The sequence below is a fragment of the Lipophrys pholis genome, assembly GCF_963383615.2.
Source record: "Lipophrys pholis genome assembly, chromosome: 19".
Classification (NCBI taxonomy): Eukaryota; Metazoa; Chordata; class Actinopteri; order Blenniiformes; family Blenniidae; genus Lipophrys; species Lipophrys pholis.
Genome location: NC_137647.1, coordinates 9,846,122 through 9,872,750, shown reverse-complemented (window position 1 = coordinate 9,872,750; position 26,629 = coordinate 9,846,122). Strand labels below are relative to the sequence as shown.

The following is a 26,629-nucleotide window of genomic DNA, read 5'->3' as shown; positions in this document are numbered from 1 at the left end:
GCTCCAACAGAAAAAAAAACATCATAATTCCTTTTTGAGCTCATGCAGTAACTACTTAGTACTTTGGTGTTCTTCCAATAAGCAAGACCAAAGAAATGTCATTATAGGCTCAAAGTGGCCTTGTGAAGCTACAAAATGTGCTGCACAAGCTGCTTTAGAAATCATCCAGATAGCTCATTTATTTATTAGAACCGTCATCCCGCCGACTCCAATTTTTCAAACGGCAACATTTCGTTGTGCCAAGTGACACTTGAGGGGAGGGAGCGACTGAGTGAGATGTCATTTTGAGGGGAGCTGCTTTCATTCTCACTGACGCTCTTTCTCTGTCTCCTGCAGGGAAACACTTTGTTGTTCTCTAAACACACAAGTCAAAATCCGCAGGCCCGCTGTGAAACACACAGCACCAACGCCAGAACCTGAAGCCAACGCTCGTGTTCCAGCGAAGATCTACAGACGCAATTATGACAGGGTTTCAGAAACAGTCCGATTATATTTTGCTCCTTAAAGAGGTGTTTGAGTTATGACTCAGCATCTTTTTGCATGAATGACAAAAACTTTACAAAACTAACGCTGTTGTACACCTTATACTAACATACTGATAAAGGCAATTATACTTTAACTAATTTTTTTTTTTAAACTTTCCTCCTGCTTTTTTCTGGTTGTGTCTCTGTGCGATGGACACGCCTCGTCACTCCCAGACCCCCTTTACACCTGCGACTTAAAAGATCCATCAACCCCAGTGCTTCATTTGTTTCCACTCATCTTGTGTGGTAATGCTGTTTCTTGGAAGATCCCAGTTTGGCGTGTGATTGCACAATTGAATTCTTGCTTATCGTCCTCTCACTGTGACAGGGATCACTGCCTGTCGGTCGTCCTGTCTGTTCATCCTCCACTCTGCCCAGCCACCAGCACTCCTCAGCCCTCCCCTTTCACCTGGCAACGTCACATTCATATGACTATTTTCTTAACCTTTCACTGACATAATGTAACCTAAATAAGTTTTTTTTTTTTTTTAAGTTTAAGCGAAGAAGAAAAAGACAATTATGTGCATTTAGAGACATTTTATAGGTTCTCTGAAGCACACCTCTACTATATCCCCATTTCACCCACTAATCCCAGTCAGAGTCTGTCTATCTCGGTTAAGATCGGGGGAAGGGCAGGGTACACCCTCGACAGGAGGCCCATCCATCAAAAGGCCAAGGAAACACAGACCAGCAATTAAAGAGTTACCATTTAACCTAACAAAGATGTTGTTGAGTAGAGGGCCAGGGCGCTAAAAGGAAAAACCTACACGCAAACGGATAATGTGAAAACTCCATAGAGAAATGTCACGGTCGGGAAGTGAAGCTGGGCTTTCCAGCTGTGAGGCCGCGAAATTACCGACATGCACAAAGTACACATCAGAACAATATAATTCCAAAACAATACATCACGTGCAATAACAGACTTACAGAGACACATTCTTAAGCCCCAGAGATGTGTGAGGTAACAGCGCTGACACACAATGCTCGAGTTACCATAAATCCAGGAATGAAATGGCGAATGAAATCAGATGTGATGAAACAAATGTGGGAGAAAGTGTGGCTGTCACAACGCTACTCGGGTCAGGAAAAAAAAGAACACCATGATGAAATTGTGTCTGCACATGAGTTCAGGATGTACCGACAAGAAAAAGGAGAACCAAATGAGAGAGAAAAAGAAAAACTTCAATGAATCAATCAGAGAGCAGACTTTATATAAAAATGGACAAGAAAAAGTCAGTCACCGACCAATAAAAACAGCATGGTACTGGGCTATAGGGCCATCAGCCGGCTGCAATATCATCTCAACACTACGCCACTGTTTTATTGGTTCCCTTGGGCAGTGTTACATGCAGCCTCGCCATCTTTTACTGAGCTGTGGTCATTAGGAGACCGACGTGTTGATGTTACATAAAATGCCGCAAGAGCCACTGGTCTGTGATTTATACTACTGACCAAATGTCTCTCTGCTAAGGCTCAAGCATGTAAATAAAAAAAGGAGAGTAACACTTTCCTGTTCTGGATGTTTAACCAGAAAACAAAGTGGACAGGAATTTACTGGAGGTTGAAACCCGATCAGAAGGTCATCGGCTGCAGGAACGTGCAGTTTACACGTTTCTATTGGACATTTGAATAAATTGTCACAGTAATAAATGTCAAACTATTCAATATATCTACACCAAAAACTATGTTTCAGTAATGTACTGAATTATATTAAAAACCTTATGAAGAAAGACCAGTTTTTATAAGTATAAAAGGTAAAATGAGGCAATAAAATAGGTCTGCATGGTGGTTCGGTGGTTAACAACAAGCAATAATGAGAATCTCCAGTTTAAATCTGGACTTTAGGCCTTTTCAGTGCGGCGTATGCTATATAATAATAAGCATTTGTTGGCTCTGTACAGACACAGGCATTGATGCATTAAGTATCCTGACAGTTTGCAGATAGTTGAAAAATGTAAGTAAATAAATGGAAAAAGTTCTCATCATCGAGCACACAGGAGGTGAAGGAAAACAACATTTCATCTCCAGCCAACCTAGATAACCTCAGTTTGAACACAGAGGATTTTACAGAGTGAGGAAATAAGGTGAAAAAAAAGAAAAAAAAAGAAAAAAGAAGCGAGACAGCCGCACCAACTTTCTGAACTTGAAACACGAGTAATAAAATGCATCAGGGTAAGATTTATTCCTTAGACCTTCTTTACTTGTCCTGAATTTGTAAAATTGAGCTGCAGAAGCAACTCAGGAGTTACATCTGGACCCTGAAGGACATGCATGAAATGATTTCTCTATTCCTATAATTTACTGTAATGCTTTGCAGATGGAATGGCACAAGTGTGTGTGTTACACAGATAGTATATCAGCTGCAGCAAGAGCAAGAGCAGGAGGAGAACGAGCAATGGAAATTTCACGAGCCACAGACTTGTATGAAATATACGGTGTGGCTTAACAACTTGAACTAAAGCGTGCCCTCGTCCTGAGAATACTGGAAGTGTGGCGGGTTCGGTAAACACATGCAGCAGCTCACATGCAACAAAATGGAGGCGTCTATGTCGATTATCCTTCAATGTCTCTCTTGTAGCAGTGTTCACATCTCTTCAACACCTTTTACTCAAATACAGGAGAAAACAGTGGTAGGGCAAGTTGAAGTAAAACAAACATCTGTGAGGCGCGTGTTCGCAGCTCTGAGTAAACTTGTGACATGAGGCTATAAGTACACATCGGAGGTGACACAGTTCCTGAGAGCTATCATCTTACGGCACCTTGTGGGGACGAGCTCATATTGAAATAGGCGCCCAGCTGCCAACGGGCTACTTGTCAGTAGTGTTGGGTAGTATCTGATAGATTTCTCAGCTTGAAGAAGATAGCTTTGTGAATGAAATGACCGCACGTTCTGCACGTACACTTTGATAACAACTTGTATGTTATTAGGCAAATGAAAACTGCAAAGAAATAAGAAAAGGGCAAAAGGCAAAGCTCTTAGTATTATATTGGTGTTTTTCTGTTTTGTTTTTTATATTGTAATTGATTAAATATTTTATTATTGCTTTTTTGAGTCTTTTTTGTCAATAGGGAAAGACCAATGTTTCATTTACGGGAATAGCTGAGTCAAGTGCATTCTGTGGAGAACAACAAGACTGAACTGAGATACTAATTATGAAACAAGACTTTACCATAGAATTGAAGCAACGTCTAAGCTAAACAAATAATCGACCAAGTCTCTAAACAGGTAATGCAGGTAGGTGGTGAGATAATGCCAACTGTGAGGACGCAGGAATGTCTCTGCCTCGCACTGAGCCAAGCTGCAAGGTGAGCACCTCGCTGCTCTCCGCTCGTGCGCCAAACGTCACCGCGCCTCGTCTCGCCCCTCCCATCCCTCCGCTTTAACTCTCCTCTGTGCGCTTCAATAAAGCGCTTTTTGTCCAGGGACTCAGTGCTTGAGCGCATTCCTTGACGTGGAGGCTGTTGAGCCTCTCCAAGGATTTGATGAGGACCATTTGTTGGAACTTTAATTAAGAGTTCACGAGGAAACTTTTTTCTGGAGGAGCGCGCGCACACACGGGACACAAGATCTGGAGTTACATCGCTGAAGAACTGCGCTCGGATAAACGCACTGCGATCCAAACTTTACTTCTCTCAAGTTAAGGGTAAGACTTTGCTGCTTCGCATTGAAAACCAAGCAACATGTTGAAGCGCTACTCGCGGAGCACTAACGCGTCCTGCAGGAGTAAGTCGTGCGTAAAGACGCGTTACTCAAGAGTTTACTTTGGAGTAACTTTTAAATAGATTAATAGATGATCAGCACTGCCTTGACTGAATGTGTTTCCAGAACACAATACAAACAATTTCTCATTGTTTATGGCTCTTCGTGAACAAAACACACTGGCAAGAGCTGTGAATTTACTTTTCAGACAACTCTGACATTCCGTTGAAAACTGAAAAACCTTTAATGTCCGACAGAACACGTCTTTCTTATTTCCCATGAGTTCCCACTCAGAGGCAAAGAAATACTATATAAGAAGAAACGCCAAAAACTTCGCAGCAAGGATGCGCCGCTGTTAAACAACTCTAACGCATGGCATTTAAAATGTTCGGGAAGTGCGTAAAACGCGAGCGTGTGCGCGGTGCAAACGGATCCGTCGGGGCGGTAATGAGGCGGGCTGGTGTCGGACCGCAGGACGCCGTGCAGCACGTAGGGGCCGAGCCGTATGTCTAGACCGCACCAAGCCGTGGTCACAGCAGAGGACAGCTGTTTTCCTTTTTTTGTTGGGTTTTTTTGGAGCCACACGAGGGAGCGTCCCACAACACAGAGTTCAATAGGACAGAAGCGCTCGAAAGACCTGAGCACTAATTTCACAGAGGTCAAATGGGCAAAGGGAGTGTATGGGCGTTAAGTGAGCAGCATGGGGTGATACAAGCACATTAAGCTTGATTTGTTTTTCTATATGACGCACAAAACAAACTGATAAACAACTATTCTTCACTCCAATACAAAAACTACATAGGAAATAGGGATGACTGTTTCAAAAGACAAGCATCAAGGCCAAGTGTGCAATGGCATGCTGATTAAAGCTCTTTTGGAACAAAAACAAAGTAATACACAACTAAAGTTTGACAGATTGGTAAAAAGAAAATGTGTTTGCTGTTTGATTTTTGGCCAAGTTTCTGTCAAAATCCCGATTGGTCCACCCCCACAAAATATTAAAACGTCAATCATCAGCCACTTCAGCTACTGAACCGGATTGAAACACCCTTGAGGTATAAAGGCGCGCAGCTGTATCATTCACCTTTTTGCTGAAGGCATATAGTAAATGACACAGTTGCCGACAGAGGAAAGGTATACACACAGAAATTAGAGAAACATCGATTTCCACAAGCGTGCAGCCGGATAATGAGGGATGAGGTCAAATTCCTGAGAGATTAAATCTCAATGACCAACTCCAGCAATAAACTAAATAAAGCTACAAAAGTGACATGGCTCAACATGTTCAGATCAATCTGTGGTCGAAAGAGGATGCAAGGCGCTCACAGCGCTTCTGTTTTTGCTCTCTCAACTTAGAATTAGACAAATACAATCTATTCATGGTGCTGCAAGATATTGAAATAGTCATTACTTGATGATGATGCTCATAAGTCAGTTTATGCCTTCCCTTGAAATCCCTAATTCATATAAGAACAGTCTTCTGACCACAATCCTTTCAGCTTTCAAGCAGATTAGCATCTTTTACATGGCTCCCACAAACAGACACAGCAAACCGCTTAATCTTTTTCCTGAGGGGAAACGAGCAGCGCAAACTACCCCAATAGCCCTGCTATTAACCCCGCACCAGGGCTTGTTTCAAGGCCATGTTTCCTCACAGACTATCATTATGCTGTAGGAGAAGCTGCTTTGTCATTGACGGGATATAATGGTTGTAATCTGTTTATATTAGGCGAGCAGACAGCAGAGCAGCCATGGGAGGCCAATTATCCATCGCTAATGTGCAGAACTTCCAGGTTACTGCGTTAAACACATGGAAACACGGGCAGTTTAAGAGAGGCACAACACCAGCATCTTCAGTGGCCACGGCTTGGCACTGTAAAGAACACAAACGTGTGCCAGAGTAGTTAAATTCAATATGTGAAGCCAATGAAGTCACAAAACAATGCAGAGACTTTCAGCTTTTCTTATTCACTGTTTCACTGCCGTCACAGCAGACTGTTTTGTTTGAAAAGCCACTTGTCGACACACACACTTCCCACTGCTGAGAGACTGACAGCAGGCGGAGGGAAGAGACAACACACACACAAGAGCCAGACTGAAGTTCTTACTCGCACCGCTTCACCTGCAATGGCAAATTAAAGCATTAAATGTGCATTTGTGCACTCTGGATGGATTATTCCTGCCCCACAGCAAGATATTTCTCGCTGTCATATGTCGTTCTGCAGATGGGGAGCATGACTAAGATGAAGGAGCCCTCTGTCACAGAGGTCAACAATGAAGCCCAGGCCTGTAATCACACCACTGTGATAATGATGGCGAAACACTCTTCCCGGATCGGGTGACCGACTCGTTGTCAGCCTGTACTTTCATCAGTTATTTCTTTACAAATCGAGGCTGGCACTGATGTCGGAATATTATGCTTGTCTTTAGGGATGTTTTTGAGAAGTTTTGTAAATGTTGCCAAATCTCTGGGTATTTGATTTGATGGTTACTTTTCTTTATCCCTCACATCAAAGCAGAGGACTTTCACTGCCTTTCTTCTCGCAACAAAGCTTAGTTTTCTACCAATTAGGGGCAGTGCTTGATGCATCCTGCTCTCTGCATAGGAGGGATTACAGGGTTAAAAGTCAGGTGCCGAGGCAAGGAGGCCTGGGGAAGGGAGGGAAGGAGCTGTACAGAGAGGTGGAGGTTAGAGAGGAGGACAGGAGTGGGGCAGTCACGCAGTCGGCAGGGAAAGGGGAGTTGACAGGGCAGAAAGTTGTAATAAGTGTGTGAATGAGTTTGTGTGTTTGTGTTTTTCGGGACTCTGTTAAAGTCAGAGGAACAATTCAGGAAATAAAAATCCATCCTGTTAGTGGTAAAATTGTTATTGAACTCACTCTTCAAGGTGCTGCACAGCAAGGAAGGGCGGGGGTCTCTAGTTGACAACCAAGCGCAGAGGCTGCTTCCTATAAGAGGCGTCTTAAATGAAAATCCTGGCTTCAAAGGCCTCGGCCGCAAACATCAATGCTGAACCAGCGGTATGTGCAGGCAAACCCCAGCTCATACGCCTGCCAACCTAAATTGAAGAAGAGCTTTCCGATGCAGCCAAATGATGCGTTCAGAAGAACCACTTCAAAACCTTGCATAAATATACACACATATGTGAAGGGATCTAAAGGCTCTGGAGTGCCCCAGCTTGAGTGCAAACCCCAAGTAACTGCTGTCCTCCATGTCCACATACACACACACATATATATTCTCACTGTAGTCCGATTTTACGGATTGGCCCGTTTCTTGTCTGAAAGGGTTGTTTTCAGTTTTGTATTTGATGGAAGTATTCACCATATTTTTAACCTTGTCACGCTGAATGGAAAACTTGCAAAGAGCCGAAAAACCCCCCAAATTCCTAAGCAGAGTCCAGTGAAGTGGTAAGGGACAGAAGTATAGAGAGAGAGAAAGGATGAGAAGGAGGATGATCATCCCAGAGAGCCACCACAAATTGCTGCATTTCAGTGGGCACACACAGGGAAAAAAAAAAGAAAGATAAATGACTCTTAATCTAAGGTTGTAATTACTTCTGGCCTGCACTGTAATTAGAAAATGAGCCTTGAACCAGAGCTTACTGGGCAGGAGCAAAGCGAGGGTACACACGCGCACACGCACGCACAACCAAAACCAGACGTGGAAGAGACTGATCTTTCTGTTAATCAGTTATCAGTAGCTAATGAGAGCCACATAAACAAAGACTGAGATGAACATTAACTCTTAATCGTTTACCAACAGATAAGGTAACGTGTGGTGTGTACCTGCGGGTCAGTTTGAGCTCACTTTCAGGTCAGCCTGGTGTCAGACATTCTTGTCACAGAAAGCAGTGATATTCACACACACACACACACACACAATCATGTTGTCATGTCATGCATACACGCCAACACGTACGCACTGAGCTGCTCTTTTTTTATTACATCGTTCAACCTCTCAGTTGTCTGGTCCCTCTATCCTGAGGTCTATTTCAGTCGTGGCGTGCAGGGAAGGGGGGGTGGGGGGGTGGGTAGTGTCGTTATCTGAGGCTGTCCACACCATGAGAGAGCATGAGGTGGCCCTCCAGAGAAAATATGTGCATGTATGTGCACGAATGCCTACATGTGTTTATCTGAATGCCACCAGGCTATTAGCCCGAGTCTCAATCACTCAACACTGCAACGAGCAGGCAAACGGTCGTGACAGTGCCACATGTCTCGTCTTGTTGCTTGTGTAAGTCCGACAAACAAGCACGAGAGAATGACATTAAAAATTCAACACCCACAGAACAACAATAATGAGCTACCCTCTGTTCATCCCACCTTTTCTCAGGTAGATGCTTTAAGATGAGACTTTGATTATGTAGTTTCTACTAACTACAGTGAGATAGTTTGCCATCGGTGCTAATTCCAGATGAATTGTCTCAGACAAATGTAAGAAGAGGTGGTAGAAAGGTCCACGAGTCATATTTTTACTGCCGATTTTCATCTTCAAAATTATGTTAGTCAAAAAAAAAATGTACAAGAAAGACGGAGTGACCTCCGGAAACTGACCACTGTAGAGTCCTCACTACATACTGCTCAGCCATTAGTGAATGCATAACCCCCTTAACTTCAACATGCAGGCACACTCACACACACACACAGAAAACCGACACTTCTGTGCAGCAGTGTAAAACATCCCGAGAGACAAAAAAAACAGATGCATAATGTAGCAAAAGGTTCCACTGAAGTGAGCTAGTCAAACCGGGTGCCGTACTTGGGGGGAAAGACAGTAACACTGCAGGAAAACTGGGAGATGGTGGATGCAAAGTGAAGCGATGTTTCAGGTGTTACACAATCAGGCTCAGCATGTGGTTTCATAGCGATTGTCTTTGTTTCCCGCTTCCAAAGACTGTTTGACTCAGAGCTTAGGTATATGAAATATGTCTTAAAAACCACAAGTGGAAAAATGCTGGATGAGCGGGTCCAGTATCCAGCATGTGAAATTTACTATTTGAATGTGTTGTACTACTAATGAAGGAAAAGAAAAGGCATTGAAATGAAATCATTGATAAATGTTGAATTTTATTGTTTTGTTAAAAAGCTGTGTTCAGGTTGGGCCTTGCCAGCTGATACCATTCATAAAATTCAGGATGGAAGACACACACACACACACACACACACACACACACACACACACACACACACACACACACACACACACACACACACACACACACACACACACACACACACACACACACACACACACACACCTGACTGAAACAAGAAGATAGAAAACACAAGAGTTCTCAAAGTGGCGCACTTTAATCTCACACCCAGAAGTAAATAAATGTTGCAGATCACGGCTTGAACTTTGCTGTGAAAACAGTAAAACTGGCTGCATGAGGGTGTCACGCTCACATCAATGCGAATCTAGACCTGCACGCTCTCCGGCTCCGGCTGATTGAGCGATACCACAGGACAGGGAGCTGACGGAGTGGAGAGTAGTCCGCCAGCATTCTTCCTCTCGCACTCTGACTGCACTGCTGTGTTGCCACATGGCCCGCCAGCGCTCAGCATGCTCCTGCACACAGCTGGAATCTTACCAATTAACAGGAAAATAAACTTCCTGTTGTGCTTATGTGCAATTAACAATGCATGGCAGGGGGCTAGACTGCAACAAAAAAAAAAAAAGAAGAAAAAAAAAGAAGAAGAGCTGACAAGAGTTAGAGGAACACATGCAACAGATTTTGGTAACAACTGCAACTGTTATTTGATTTTTTTAGGTAAAGAAGAGCAGGAGGAAGAGGAGAGTGGAGTGCGAGCAGAGGCGGAAGCATTTTCACAGGGTGAGCAAAGTATTAAAATAAATCTCTAATAATATTCTAAGTACGATGTGGCCCGTAACCACAATACTAACACATGGTTGTCATCAGCAAAGTTTTACTATAACCATGTCAGGGTATGATAGATTAAATAAGTAAAATTGTACTTATAATACGCATTTTAATAATAAATCCTTTTGATTATTTGCATCTAGAAACGTAAACCGCACACAGTTGGCAGTCTTGACTGTGTTAAGCGCAACACCCTGCTTCCTCAATAGGGTTCTTTCACACAACTCTGAGCCTCTTAACAAGACTGGCAGGAGAACAAGAGTGGCTCTCTTAGCACACACGCGGTATTTAATAGATACACTGAGGCTGTGTCGGCTTACAGACGGAGGGGAAAGGAAAAAGGGAAAACGGAGGAAGTTTGAAGCTTAAATGGCTTGTCTGGTCGCTGAAGTTGTGGAATTGTGACAGAATGAGGGTAGATAAAGACTCCGTTTGTGTTTTTTATTACATATCCACAGAAACCAAAACAGTTTCTTTAAAATAAAAAAATTAACAGTTTTTGATTCACTTTTCATAATCAGCCACTGTTTTGACAAAATTACATTCTGATGCTTTTTGTTATTTTCTGTGAATCTCACGAAAACACCACAACCAATAAGATGTGTATTATTTTCCTAAACTCCTAAAACACCAGAACTCTGGTGAAAGTATAATATCTAAAAATGTCCTGGAGAGACACATTGTAGCACATTTCCCCTGAAAATAAACCCTGTTTAGGTTTGCAAAGGCTAAAAAAAACACATCAAGCTGATACAAAGTAAGAGACAGGAATGTAAATTGTTACAAAGCTATATAAGTTGAGATGGTCAGAGATGAACACGCATACTGTTCACTTTTATTTCTCCAAGAAATTCATTTGAAAGTTGAAGACTATGACTAATACCTTCAAATGTCCTGCACTAATCACTGCAGCCATCCTACGTACAAACTGCAGACAGCCAAGATCAGAAAAGGACTTTCACAAAAAGGATATAATGCAACGTATTCCTTTGAAAATGAAAAACAAAATATATATATATATATATATATATATATATATGAAACTCAAAGAGTGGAATGCTAACTCAGTCATAAAAAGAATTTATGCAATTGTTGGCTGACAGCATGACTGATTTTGTGTTCACCTTTACACTCCCCTCTGACCCCTCACCCTCCGTCCTACCCGTGTTGTGCTAGTTGTCAATGAGCTGTGACACGGACTGTGTGGGCTTGTAAAGACACACACACACACACACACACACACACACACACACACACACACACACACACACACACACAGGACAAGAGCGTAGCCTTGAGCCTGTGGACGCACATCAATACTCTCGCTAATTGCCTCAAAACTTCTGCCCCCGCCTCTCCGTCAGTCCTGGCCTAGACCTCCTCAGGGAGAACAGCCGACACAAGAGCACAGAGTTCTGTCTCCTGTTGATTTTTGTCTGCAACACATGTACAGATTCCTCAGGTGAAAAGGTATATCTGCTTGCTGGCTGTAAATTATTGGCCATGCAGGCAAAGCTTCAATGTCAAAATCCACATTCATGTTTCTGCATTAATCCTCGGGTTTCAACTTCAAAGGGAGTACACGCTGGCCTGAATTATAGCACACGTAGACATCATGTATGCATGTGACATTTTAAGGATTGTGGTATTATATGACTCTGCTATATCTAAAAGATCATAGGCAGGTTAAAATAATGTGTACATCTCAATCCAAAGCCAAATGTACAACTGTACTTCTCATTAATGGAAAACTAACATCAGCACAACCCTCCTAATTCAGAGTTATTTATTTAGTAGCTTCTCTGACATGATGGTGTCCTGAAAGCAAGCCTACAAAAGCAAACAGTGGTATCATATCGTATTTGCGTGACTTTACACACACACATGCACACGCTGACATCAGAGCGTACAGCCACATCACACACAGGTGAGCATTGTTCCGAGTCTGACAGGTCAGCTCAGGAATCTGCTTGACTGGTATGAACGGATATGTCAATGAGAGCAAACAAACGGCTCCCTCCACAGATGAGGTCCTACTACGACGACAAAGCATCATTCATTTGTTCTCTCTTTCTCCGCGCCTCTGTGCGGCCTGTTGGGTCGTCTCAGGTTCTCTGTACATGACTGTATGATTCATCCACAGGGCAAAAAACACACACATCCTGCTGACTGAAAGTACACATCCAGGCCCATTGAATGGCCTCAGGGGTTTGCCACAAATGAGGGATTCTTTTAAAGACCTGCGGGACTGAGGTGAATTCTGCGGACCTTTTAAAATCTGGGTTGTGAGCTTTATGCCTGCAGGTTGTGTGATTTCGATTGTCCATGAGTCTTTAAAACAAAATATCAGCTGTGTTTTAGGAATTTTGATATGTCCCTTAGAGGGTTTCTATTCTATCTATTTAGTAAATAATGGCGTTCTTCGACATCATGAGCAGATCATTCGGCAAAATGTCTGTTTCTCATTGTAGGCTCAATTGCTGCTTTCAGCAGATTGAAGAAATTCGACAATCCTGAAAATGTCGGCGGGACAAGAAAAAGTATATAAAAAGCCCAGTTGTTTGTTCCTCAGTTTCTGTCACTACCCTCTTTGCCTCTCTTCTCCCTCGCCTTGTGTGGGCGAGATGTGAGGACTCTTCGAGCACTGCACACCTGCTGCAGGCTAAATAGGAAGTTGTGGGCAAATGTTGACGTCTCAATGCTGACTGAGGTCTTCACACACTCTTGGAGGGGAGACTTCACCTGTTTAATTATATGTTAGCACCAGTGTAAGGAGGTCATTGTGAAAATCAAACCAAGGTTTCAAAGGCAATGTTGTGCTCCTAGCAATTTTGTTGTTCATCTGTCAAACCTTACTGTGGCAAACTGTCAGATTGACTTCACGGTTGGTGAAAGCTTGTCATCTGGCATTAGAGAGGATGAAAGTGGCTGACACACATTTTAATAACTCAAATGTGTAGTTGCTATGACTGGCTCAAAAAAAGCGTACGACGGATGTATGTTTTTAATAAACAACTCAACATTCAGAGCTGAGGAGGTAATCACAAGGCACCTGAGGCCATGTTGACGAGGCATGTCAGCGATGGGGGTGGGGGAAACGCCGCTGCCAGCCAGCCTCCCTCGGCGCTGGCGCTGGCCCAGAGCAGGCGGCAGTTTCACAATAAATTCCTTTGTGACATTCTAATCAGCACCAGTGATCTCCACTTTGCATTTATCTTGTGTGTGTGGCACATGTCTTGAGTTTTTTTTTTTTTTTTTTTTTCTTCCTTTGGGAAAGAGACTGCAGGGGCAGAATGACTAGAAAGTTCACAAATGGTAAGTCTGATAAGGGGGGTTGTTGGAGTGAGGGCCTGAAAAACAGGTAGGATGCCTACCTTTCAGTGTGAAGGCTTTGATTTACAAGATTTAGTTTAAAAGTTCTGATTCTTCCATATTTTGGCATAAAACAATAGCTGTCAATTACTCAATCATTACAATCATTGGGCATAGTTCAGATATTTTATGAGTAATAGAAGACATTAAACAGGCTTCTTCAGAATTTTATAGCCTTTTTATGGTCACTAATACAGTATTAAATCCTTCCCACCAAATATTTCAAAATAACCAATGCCTCCCAAAAAATGAGTCATGTAAGCAGTTGTTGGAATTACAAATCTTTTGTAAACGTTTTGCATGGTTTTCCCCTGAAAGATGACAAGAGCGTTTCTCCATACTCCATACCATCTGTTGCAACAAGAGCAAATTAAGTTTATTGACATAAGACAAACGATGAAGCTTGCATGGGTGTTGTGCTCTGCACAGAACTGCAGGGAAATATTCCAAATTTGATTTGAATTGACCATTTTCTGGAGGAACTGTATTGAATTATCTATATTTCCCAGTTTATTGGTGGGTCAACTGGCACTTTTTTCATTTACTACAATATCATTCTCTTGCTGGAATTCTGGAAAACAATATCCCTTTGTGTTAACTGGCGTATCATCTAATAGTACAGACAGACTCCATGAACTGCACAGGAAGAAATTCTCATTTCACCTGTGTGCATTCTGACTGCTGAATCCACCTTCACAAGTCCACATTCATAAATTGCACAATTGTATGAAAATAGACAAGCATTTTACCCGTACAGCCTGGGTGCAACTTTTTGTTTACCATGTCTGACGTGGAGCTCACAGACCTAATGACTACTTTTAGTTGCTACATAGCTGCCGTGAGGCCTCACAGGTCTGTTGTGGCAGGTGGGGAGACATGCCTTCATCAAATTCCACTCATACTCTTGTCAGCTACATGAACAAACCTGAGAGGGAGAGGAGAGGTGAGCGGAGGAGCAAGGGGAGGACAGGGTGCCAAAATGACAGAGTGAGGACGGAAGTTTTAGAGATATTTGCCTCAAACACCGTTGCCACCAATCAGCTGTTTTGTGTGAAGCTCTTAGTTTCACGATTCTATAAAGCCACATGTAACAAATACCTTTTCCAGAAAGCCGATAGTCTTAAATACCAAGATGATAGAGTGAGTACGTGTGCCACTGTTTGTATAAGAAGGATAGTTGGCCTGCCAGGCGTGAAATAAGCCCGCTTCCTACTCAACACGTACACACCCTCTCAGTGTTGAGCAGCAGGCTGTTTCAAACTTGTTCATTGTGTAGTTACAATAAAAGAACAAAGACAAAAAAATGTTTACACAATTAGTTCAGCATGAAGTGTGGTCTCCCTCTACATAATTTCATAAAAAGACGTACGCTTTTATTCATTCATGCTACAGTTTTGGCCGACTTGGTACAAATTTTCCGCTTATTTTTTTTTTACTTATCCATGAAAAATATCGATCTTTAAACTTTCAGTCTTTTAGATCAGGTAGACATGACGGCTTGGTGACAAATTAGCATGCCGTCATGTCAGAGGTGGAACAAATGTCTTCGGGGAAGCCACAATGTCTGTGTGTGTGTGTGTGTGTGTGTGTGTGTGTGTGTGTGTGTGTGTGTGTGTGTGTGTGTGTGTGTGTGTGTGTGTGCACATTACTTTGGGCTTCTGCCTGAGTGATAAAACTGGTCTGTCAGCCCAGTTTAAACGGAAAACGCAGACAAACTGCACAAACACTGTTCTATTCACGCTCCAGGTCAACTTCTTGCTGTGTTTAGAAAAACTGACAAAAAGAGTCGTTTTGGTGTTGTGTGTCCCTGCCCCAAACTCCGGGCTCTGCACATCACTGCGCTGAGCGTCAGCAGGTCAAAGAGTACAATGAAGTGTTTAAAGTTATTTTTGGAATGAGGCATCAAAAGTCACGCACAAAATACCAAAGCAGCAATGAAGACTTGGAGAGAATCCAAATTTGTGACATGAGGATGACATATTTATGGTTTCCTGGTGATGCGGTGCTCTCGCAATGACCTAACTGAAACTTCTGTGATCGCGTGGTTTGTTGTTGTGACTGAAAAGACAATCAAAAAGAGACAGACGGACTGAGGGACACAATTACAAGTCTGACAAAAGTTGTAGGTGTAAACACGACAGAAAAATGAGACAATGGATCAAAGCAGTGGCGCACAGAAATCCTTTGTGTGTGTAATGTGAGAGTCTTGTGGTCAAAATCTCAGACGGATCCGTTTGTGTCTTTAAAAGAAATGCGGCTGTGACCTCAGTGGCTCGCTGTCCCCAAAGGTCACAGGGCAGGGTCATCAGATGAGAGATGTGCTTCCACGTGGAGACAAAAGGAGACAGTGTGTTTGAGCTGAGACGGGACGGGAAGAGAGTCAGCCTCAGTCAGTGCATCCTTTATCACCCCTCATGTTCATCTCCATAAACCCACAATCAGGTTAAGCATCTTCAGGACCAGCAGTCATGTTCTTCGGCAATAAAACAAAAGGAAATGGTCCACATTTCCTCTTGGAATTTGTAGTGGCTGACCTCTGCGCTCTCGGCCTCAGCGGAGGCAGACATAGACGGGCCACATGCTGTTGCTCGGACCCAGTTCAAGTCTGCTTTGCACCCACCTCTTCCTCTTGCCTTTCCCTTTCGCCTCCTGTCTCCTCTCAGATGGGAGTGCACTGTCAGCTCATTCTAGAGGTTTGGCAGAGGTTGCATCATTCACTCCGACACAATCCAGAAGACTTGGGTTTCATGTTTGCTTCGAAAGGAGCAGAGAAAGCACCTGTAGTAGAGACGAAGAACAGCGAGCTTCAGGTGTACATGTATGTAACTGGAGCTGGGCGTGTAACCTAGTTCAAACAGGGTCTGTTCTTGGTGTTGTCTGGACCAGGGTTTCAACAGAGGTCACAGAATACTGTGGAGAAGTGGAAACACTAATCTGAGTCTGACCTTTGACCTTAAGGATTTGCTCTATAGCCGAGGGCTTCTTTGGCTTTGTTGTTCTTTGGACTGATGCTATCTGACCAAATCACCTCTGAAAAGTCTTTGCATTCAGGCAAATACATTCTATTAACACAAGAGAATAGAAATACAAAATATAACTACTCCCTTAAAATCACAAAACCACAAACTAATTCGCCACCCTCCCAGTCACCCATGGACTGTTGATCATGGTCTCTTTCAAGTTCCCCACCTGCCGGCTCTAATGGTATTGCCTCAGACTGTCCTTATAAGCAGACTTAGTCCAAACTATAAATCCAGAGATGAAAAGGCTTTACACTTTAACAATTGGCTACTTCACAACTGGTTCAGATATATATTCACACTTCCCAAGATGAAAGGCTCTAGAAAAATATGATGCTGGTGTGTTTCTGGTCAGTGGTGACAGAAAACTGCCTGTTGTTAAAATAGTTGTTTGCAATAATTAAAACATGAACCCTCTGACATGAGCTGGCACATGTAGAGGTGAATGTGACAATTATAGGGTCTTTATAGGTTCAGACTGGAATCGCATGGAGGATTTGTGTATGCAGCACATCATAAAAACTGCTACAGCTCCTAATCCTCCTTCATACCACTTTGACAGCAATAATACTGTGGCCTCACGATGATTATTGCCAAGGACAGTCATGGTAAAGCTCTTTTCCCCTTCATATTCGCTTACCCAAGTTTGCACTAAAAGTTTGAGTAAACTTGACGTCGCCCGTTTCCCTGTTAAGCTTCTGAGATCTTGAAACCTCCTTTCTGGATGATGTCAATCATGTGTTGCTCACATGCTTCTGTCATAACGTGTTTGCCAATGAAATACTGCTGAACAGGTACAACCAGCATGAGGGATGTCTCATGCAATCAACCAATACTTCTCTGCATCACACGCATACTAACAGTCCTACATAGTTTACATATTTTAAATACACAGCTGTGCTACATGCTCCTGCTGTAGACATGCTTTTGTTTTCTCTGCTGCGCTGCCTTTTGAGGATTTTTTTTATTTTTTCATCCTCTGAAACTCAACACAAATCTTGCTTCTCCTTCCCAAATCTCTCTTGACCCCTTTGTCATGTTGATGGATAACACAACTGAATTACATATAACAAGGACCAGCTGACGCACGGACTTCACTGATAGTGGAAAATGGTTGAAATATCCAGAGGAGTTGCTCTCTACCATAGGGTCATGAGTGGCTAAGTGGTAAAAATAAAGAAGGAAGTAGGGGAAATAGAACCTGGATGGGGTCAAAGGTTCACATCATCTTTCATGTCCATGGATTCGCCGTTTCTCTATCAATAATAAACTGTGTGAATTAATGTCAGTAAATCTGCACACGCAGCACAGGTGTACTTTGTGCAAGAGCACTGTCTTTTAACAGACCTACACCAGTGTCCATCATTCTTTAAGCATACCATGGGCATTGTCCCCTGAGACGATAAGGTCCTGAAGAGAAGGGGCCTCTTGAATGGGACTCTGCACTGAGCAACATTATTCCCTTACTGCAACTTGGCATGCTGCTTCCCTTTAATCTATAGCTCAGCTTGCGAAATATGCACACAGACCTGCGGCTAGTCCACACACATACAGACCCCGTTACCTTTTACCCGTTCTTGTACCCCTCATTGCCCCTCAGTATTGGCCTACAGCTCTGAAGATAAGAACTCTTGACACCCAGCCTGCTGGGATTTAATTGATGAAGCCCACTTCACTCTCTCAAAGCCAGGGCTTATCCACCCTGGTGCCCCCACTGACAGAAACCTGCGTTTGTCTTTACTATTCCTCGGCCTGTGTTTTCTTTTCTTCCTCATTTTGAAAAGAAAGAAAAACCTGGCTAAGACTCGAACTGGGGGAGAGGGTAGAATGTGTTTATTCCTCATACCTCTTCTTATTGCCGCCTTAATGTTCCTTTTCGAGGACGTGTAGACATTCTCATGGTCTCCTCTCTGTTTTCTTCTTACCATTTGTAGCCCACGGGTAACTCCACATATTTGTCAGCCAACACATTTTTATTCTAATACAACCCTTGAACCTACACCTGAAACCTGAAGAAAGCAGATGTAGGAGCAATCATTGTATAACAGGTCCAGTCACAACACAATTATAAATCCTCTAAAGCCGAAATGTTAATCTGCGAATGCCAAGTCAATGATAGATACTGACTCACTTTTTCAATCTCAGTCTGTTTCGGGAATGTTTAAAGTGCACAAGGGAGAGAAAAGGAAATTACAACTCAAAGACGGAGGAGGAAGGCAAGGGGGGGGGGGCATTTCTCTTTCGGCGGTATGACAACATTCTCTTTTCACTATCTCTCTCTCTCTGCCCTGCATCTACACTCGTAAGAGTCAGCAGGACGCCATGGCTGCACGCAACAGTGACTCCTCTATCTTACTCACTGATCTGCAAAAGTCAATTGCATCCAAAAGGAGGAAAAAAAAACCAACAACAAGCCAATCGGCTTTACCAAGCCACAGTTTATCTTCAACCTACAGTGCTTACAGGCTGGATTCCTCCTCGCTCACCTCCACTACAGCCTCTCTCTTCTTTTCTTCTTTGGGGTTATCAGATGTGCTTGGCCCACTTTGGAATGAGATACACTCAAATAAACATGCTGCCCCGTGGAGCTACAGCAGAATCACCAAGATGAGGTTCTTAGAAAAATAGTCAAGAGTTTTTTTTCTGCAGAGCTCAGACTACTCTCATAGCTGCCTTGATGTTATTGTATATTCTGGCATTAGATCCGTCTCTCATTGCTTTTTCTTTACCTCCAAAACTTAAGTTTCCAGACAGATTTTTCGCTAGAAGAAATACAAACACATATAATACTTCACTTAAGCAATTACTGAAGTGCATTAAGCCTGTGCTTTGAATAAGCACCTTGTAACATAGAGTGTGTGTTTGTGTGTGTGCACGCGTGTGTTCTGATCTGAAGACACACGTGTAGTACCATGCACTGGAAACGAAATGCAGCACCCCACACACAGTGATGATATGCAACCCTGAGGTCCTCGGTGTATGCTTCAGCTGTTGTTTGATTCTTTCTATCCCCTTCATCTCCTGTTTATCTTCCCAAATCCCTTTATTTTCTCTTGTTCTATACACTGGTGAAATAACACTGCAGGTAAGCGTTGCGAGAACAACACTTTCTGTGTGTGTGTTCCCTATCTGCATTAAACTCACACGTGGCTTACTATTCAGGTATTTGCACAGTATAGACATAGACAAATACACAATTCATGGCCCTGAAACAAATTTTCCTGAACCACATAACTTGAATCGCGACATAAGACAAAAGTAACTAAACAGGCTGTTTGGCTGCTATGATTATATTATCAAGTTATTGGTATAAGGTTTTTCTGTGTGGATTTTCTGAACAGTAAAATAGAGGCAGAACATTTCTACAAGGAGCTACAGAGGTCATTATTGAAACACGTTGCCTCTTTCCCCAAGGCCGTCTCACTCGACAGATGTGGATGATAAACTGCTACAAAAACTCTTGTCTGCAACTAGTTTCTTCTTTATCGCTCCTCATTCCTTTCTCCCTCCACCCTTCCATCATCCCTCCCCCTTTTTTCAGTCCCTTTCAAGTGCTGTGTTGACACTCTTGCAGGGTGTTTGCTTTGTAAGGCTTGGGCTCAGGTGAAATGGGCTTACATCACAGTGACATATCCTTTTGGTGATCTACTCCGTAGTTAATTTAGTCCATTTTCTAGTTTCACACTTCGTTAGACAAAACGCAGTGGCTGTAAGTCGGTTTAACTGTTACGCACAAAATCAATGAAGCTCCAGTGCCTCAAAAGAAATTATCCACGTATGCTATGCATGCAGCATAGCACACACACTTCTAAGTAAAGCTAAAAAAAAGTTAAATATAACACGAAAAGAAACCAGAAGTTTGGTATGGTTACTCAATTAAAAGGCATTTGCCTCCCTGTGTTTCAGTCTTGAAAGACTGGAAAATGTGCAGTGGAAGGAGAAGCAAAGTATTCCCACACAGCACCATCTACCTGAGGTCACGCTGACAGCTCTATTGTTTGAAAGTCCTTGTGACAAAAGACTACCTTTGATCACAAGCTATGAATTGTTAAACCTTTGAAACTATTAGTTCATTAAGCACAGTAAAGAGCCATGCTGTGAATCAATAACTGACCTAAACTGGTATAGAAACTTCTCTGTATTGAAATAAAACAAGTTTGAGGAAATAAATTCTGTGTTCTTTTTTGTTGCTTTTAATACATAAGTTCTGTTATCTCTTCTAGCTACAGCAGAAGTTTTACATATCAATTCAGTCAAGTTTTGCTTAGTATTTTCTAAGATTGAATATGCAGGTGGTTAATGTTTTGGTTTTTTCTTTGTTGTCTCGTTTCAGGCTGTGCGTGGAGAGAGAAAGAATCTGCACCATGAAGATCTTTCTCACTCCGCCGATGCCCATTCTGCTTCTCCTCATCCTTCCTCATGGTATCTTCACCAGTGACTGCCCGAGTGACTGCTCCTGTTCCAACCCAGAAAGCATTTTGTGTTTCCAAAGACGTTCGTCAACCATTCCCAGAGGCATGCACCCGTCCACAAAGAGCCTTTACCTGTTTTCCAACGGGATCGAAAGCTTGGCAGCTGAAGACTTTGACGGCCTTGAAAACCTGGAGATGTTGGACCTCAGTCAAAACAAACTAACTCAACTTCCTGATAGTGTATTTGAACCCTTAACTTCGTTGAGAAATCTAGATTTGTCATCAAACCAGATCACACACATTTCAGAGGAATGCTTCTATGGCATGGCACTCCTAGAGCGTCTTTATTTGTATAGTAATCATATCAAGACCATTCACCCTGCAGCTTTTAATGTCTTTGAAAACCTACTAGAACTCAAACTGCAGGGTAACCAGTTGACATCTCTCCCTGCTCTCTCGATGCCCAGACTGCTTCTGCTAGATCTTCGTTTTAATGTCTTACCCTCTTTGGGGCCTTCAGACCTCCAGACCCCAGACCTGGAGTCACTCAGGTTGGGTGGTGTGGGTCTCACCAGTCTAAATACTGAGCTAATTGGCAATCTTAAGAATCTCCATGAACTGGATATCTCAGAAAACCAACTTGATTCCTTCCCCTTAGTGTTAAAGGAGACCAGCGGGCTGACAAGCCTCAACTTGGCTGGCAACCCAATGGGTCCAATTAACGTTAAGGATTTGCAAGACCTCGAAGAAATGAGGGAGTTGGACATTAGCAGCCTCAGTCTGCAGGGACTTCCTGAAGAGTTTTCCCAGCTCTTCCCCAACCTCAGAAAGCTCACAGTAGCTGAAAACCCTTTCAACTGTCTCTGTACGTTAGCCTGGTTTCCAAGGTGGCTCAGAGCGCAGAGCATCACCCTGGAGAGACCAGAGGAGACACGCTGCCATTTCCCACCTATCAATGCAGGAAAAGTATTAGAGAGATTAGAGCACAGAGATTTTGGATGCCCCACTACAACTACAGTCACTACTACTACTGTCAAAACTACGACCGCTATGCCTGTTGTTGACACGACCAACCCAACGACTACTAAAGCTGTTCCGAAACCAAAGGCCAGTGAAAATCCAGCAAACAGAAAAAATGGCCCTCAACTGCCTCCTGTGCCAACTCCCAGTGGCAGCAGCATTGACACAGATGAGGAGCAGCGTTTCTGCCCCCCCCAAACCTGTCTGAATGGAGGCACATGTCATTTGGACCAGCACGGTCAGGTAGACTGTACATGTCCACCAGGGACTTCTGGATTGTATTGTGAACTCGCACACCCCTCTTCACCACCAGAAGTTGAACCCCCCATGGCAACGGTCACTGCAGATGCACCGGATATCAGCTCACATCAAGCAACGGCAACTTCAATCCTGCTGGATCTACACCGCTACATTGAAATGCGGCCTTATATCCGTGGAATTCGCCTTACCTACCGAAATCTCTCAGGGCCAGATCGCAGGCCAATTCAGCTTAGCCTACCAGCATCCTTCCCAGAGTACAGGCTGAGAGGCCTGAACCCCAACTCAACATATACGGTGTGCGCCAGTCCACTTGGTGCCCCAAGTGGCATAGACAGTGTTTGCACTGAAGCCCATACAGCTCCTGAGAGCACGAGAGGCCCCGATGCACAATTTGAGGATCCAAAGCTAACCACTATGCTGGTGCCTGCCATTGCTATCTTGCTACTGTTAGTACTGATTGCAGTAGCGGTGGGAGTGGTGTGTTACCTTCGCAGGAAAAGGGCCAAGGGCCACCTGGACCTAGACTGTGAGCCCTCTCAGCTGGAGCTGGATGGAGTTAAAGCTGGTTTAGACAATGGGGCACTGCCTCACAAACAGCCACAAATTATGATCCCAGAACCAGCAGTTCAGAACGGCAATTTGGAATATGAGGTGTTGCTCCTCCAAGATCACTGTACATCAAATAACAACATGTCTTCACACAAGCCTTCCTACTTTTGACAAGTGGCTTTAACTGTTCTGGTCTGAATGAGGATCTGTAATTCCTCATCTCTGGCCCCTCGAGTGAAATACAAAGAGCAGCTTCCGCAGTGGTCAAACGTGGAGGACTGTGTTTCAGCCAACCAACAAGCAAAGAAGGGACGTACTGTACATTTAATGGACTGCCCTTTGGTTGTCTATGTAGACATTAAACAAGTTCAAAAACAGTGTTCGGATTTCTGAAGCGTCCTACTTGACTTCGATGCTGCGTCTTCCCTTTGTGACACTTGTTCACTTACATTCATCCCTCATGCTGTGATGCTGGACTTGATGAACTTGGGACTGACTGATCGCTTAAGGTTAAGAGACATAATGACTTTATGTCATCCTGTGTCTGTAGGCTGTTATGGGGTTGTTCTGCGCCCCCCCCATCACAACAGCCCAACTCAACAGGGTCAGGAATTGCTTTTGCTGAACAATGGAACTTTTCCATGCTAACCCAAAGGGATCAGTGCTTGCTGTGAAAGACCTTTAAGACACCAAATGAAGTAGTGCAAAGAAAATAGCTGATGTTTGTTTTGCTTTATTTGGCTCTACATTGTTTTATGTACATTTTTAATGTATTTCTTTATGCTGTTTTCATGGGGCAACTTTGTGACTGTTAACACCCGTCCGTGCCCACAACCCACCACTTGTGACTAACAGACAAAACACCAGATTAAAATCTTTGAAGATTACAACTCGTTTGGTACCAGTGAAGTCAGTCAAAGGGCTTTGCCCCCACAATGTCAGACAGACTAAGTAGTTGTGAGTCTGGACAGAGTTGAGACTAAATCCCCCTCCTCCAAACTCAAGCTCTCTGTATGATTTTCCATCACAAAGAGAGAAGGTAAGAAGGATTACAAAAGGTACAGCGGGAAACAGTTGACTGAATTCATCCTGTTTCAGGGCATACATGAGTTTTAACCATTTTTGAGCTTGCCATAATTACAGTAAACAATCACATGTCTTCACCACAGCAAAAGAAAACATCAGAGACTTTATTTATTCTTTATATTCCCTATAAGGGAGACTGTCATCCCTAAACCACAATCCATATACAACATACTACTTGACTTGGCCACAAACAAAAACATAGCAAATAGTAATTGTACATGGCATTGCCCTTGAGCAAAAATAACATGCCTGGTGGAATGCTGCGCACAATTTTGCTCCGGTTTTGTGTTGAACAAGACTTGGTAAAATCCAAATAAACAGCTCAGCCGACCTCATGTTAAGAAACCTTGGACTCATTATTCAGACATATTACACTGACTTTGGTGTGTGTGCGCCAGAGAGAGAGAGAGAGAGAGAGAGAGAAAAGAGAGAGAGAGAGCGAGAGAGTGTACAGGTTCTGTCTTGTGGAAAGACTTGCAGACATCAAGTTGCTGTCACTCAACCCCTTTATGTGCCCACATACCCATGAGTACATTAAGCCCCCGAAAGAGTCGACCTTCTGGCAAACAAACCAAAGACACATCTGTGAATTTCTGTAGTTTACTTTCAATATTCCCAGTGAACAGCTAACTGTACCCTGCTAACAAAATACTATCAGAATCAACATTCAAGTAATGCAACTGGAATATTTGTCTGTAAAATAGAATACATTGAAGATATTTTCAATGTGATTGGTAATCTTTCCCTGTTTATTTTGGGAAACTTCTTATTGATGTTTGTTTTTTACTCTGTGAACTTATTTGTACAAATGGAAAAAAAAAAAAAAAGTGATGTTATCATTAAATGAATATCCATGAGTTGTTCAAGTTGTCATTTTCTTGTTATTATCCACCTTTCACCTGACACACGTTGCACCAAATTGCCAGACAATTGGCTCTTAATCCTCCGGAGCTGCGGTAAACTGCCAATAATTCCAGCGATGAATCAAAGCAAACAGACAGTCACTTAGTGTCTGCTTGCCATTTTTGTGTTGGTATAAAGGCAGAGCCTGTGGTTTGGGCAAACGTTTGCTTCAGTAAACACGACAGTCAGCCAAAGCGGCATGAAAATACTGCAAGGAAAGGGTAGCTGCTCTAAAATGAAGAAAGCATGTTTGTTTTCACATCTTTGGCACCAAACATGTCACAGAAGATGCCAAAATATGCCCATCACATGGTGGTTACAACTGCAATTTCATGCACCTAAAAGTTTTAGCATGGCAAGCCACTGTGATAGAAAATAGTAACAAAAGCTTTTTTTCTCTTTTATATGCTGTTCTACAAACTTTAATTTAGTAATTCTTTCTATACATAGTGCTGTAACTATTAACTATTGATCTGCATAATATTTCCAACTCAACTGCAGTGTGGTGAGTTAGACTGAATTACGATGAACAGTGTACATATTCTCTACAAAAGCATTCCTTATTTCCATATCCTACAGAGCATCACCACCCAATACAAACATTTTAAAGACTGTTTAATGTGCACTTTCTGTGGGGGAGGGGGTGGAGGAATTCTTCCTACCCAGCAGCGAGCCAGGGGCAAAATGGAAACAAAGATTTTGATCGAAAGTAGATGCAACAATTGTGAACATCTCAAACTGGTGAGTGCTGTTTGCAAACCCACACAATAAACAGACTGACCACCCATGTGTTTTATAGGTACAATGCTCGTAGGGAATTGATGCAAGATGCACGCACACGCACGCACACACACACACACACACACACACACACACACACACACACACACACACACACACACACACACACACACACACACACACACACACACACACACACACACACACACACACACACACACACACACACACACACACACACACACACACACACACACACACACACACACACACACACACACACACACACACACACACACACACACACACACACACACACACACACACACACACGCTCTCTCACAAACTCTCACACCCGCAAACAAAAATAAGCATGTCTTGGACCATAGCTGGAAGCGCTTGTGCAGGGTTCCTTGCTAACAACATAAGCATATAAAACAGCACTACTCCTGTCCTTATTATGTCAATTTCCTCCAAGAGACCAAATTCCTAAAGAATTAACAACAGAAAAAATATGCACCCTCCGGAGAGTCAATAGATTCTGATTTCAATAGACGGGATTCTAAGCATGTGACGGACAGATGCATGCTTGCTGTATAAAATGTGGATAGTGTTGTGGCTCCAGGTAAGAAGACAAGACGGCTGATGTCTGACAGCTTAAATGAAGGAACGCATGTTTCCATCCTTCTCTACGGCCAGCCAGCTGCAAATGCTCATGTATGCGAGCAAGAAGCACAGAGGAGCTCGTGTGTGCGTGTCTGCCTGCTTCTCTCCTTTCCTTCCATAGAACAGTTCTGTTTTTTTCCCCCCCTGGCTTTAAGAGTAACCTGGTCCCTGGATAAGAGCCAACTTTGACGCTCACACTTGGCCTGCGCTGCTCAATGGCCCCTACTGTAGTTTCAAGGACCCTTTTCACAATTATTAACCACAAAAGTCCAGATGGAATTACGAAAATATATTTCTTTCCAAGCCCTTTCTCTTCCTTTTCTCTCTTGTTTTTTTCCCTCTCCTTTCTCTGTTGCTATTTTTTGTTTAATACGTTTCCAAATGCGGCGCTGAAGCGAGACAGCCAAGGACAATATGTCAAAACCCGGGGTCACGAGGCTACAAGCAGCATTTGTATTATTCACTGCACTTCTTAATCTCTTTTCCTCAGT

The 26,629-nt window shown here is 43.0% G+C and overlaps 2 protein-coding genes across 3 annotated transcripts in view; one reads left to right on the top strand and one right to left on the bottom strand.

Annotated features, from left to right (window-relative positions):
* coro7 (coronin 7) overlaps window positions 1–26,629 on the bottom strand; it is a 95,427-nt gene that overhangs the window by 22,518 nt on the left and 46,280 nt on the right. The gene's annotated exons all lie outside the window — the stretch shown is intronic.
* Window positions 4,034–24,685, top strand: vasnb (vasorin b). Of its 2 annotated transcripts, XM_080487827.1 has the most exons (3): window positions 4,034–4,168; window positions 9,998–10,060; window positions 20,834–24,685. In XM_080487827.1, exon 3 carries the CDS (start codon window positions 20,865–20,867, stop codon window positions 22,911–22,913), a length of 2,049 nt encoding a protein of 682 aa, XP_080343953.1. In that variant the 5' UTR covers window positions 4,034–4,168; window positions 9,998–10,060; window positions 20,834–20,864; the 3' UTR covers window positions 22,914–24,685. The 2 variants fall into 2 exon arrangements, with proteins under 2 accessions (XP_080343953.1, XP_080343954.1); XM_080487828.1 differs by lacking the exon at window positions 9,998–10,060 and having other exon boundaries at window positions 4,048–4,168.

Excerpts from the sequence above, each read along its gene's own strand:
- vasnb (XM_080487827.1), top strand. The coding sequence starts at position 20,865 with ATGAAGATCTTTCTCACTCCGCCGATGCCCATTCTGCTTCTCCTCATC.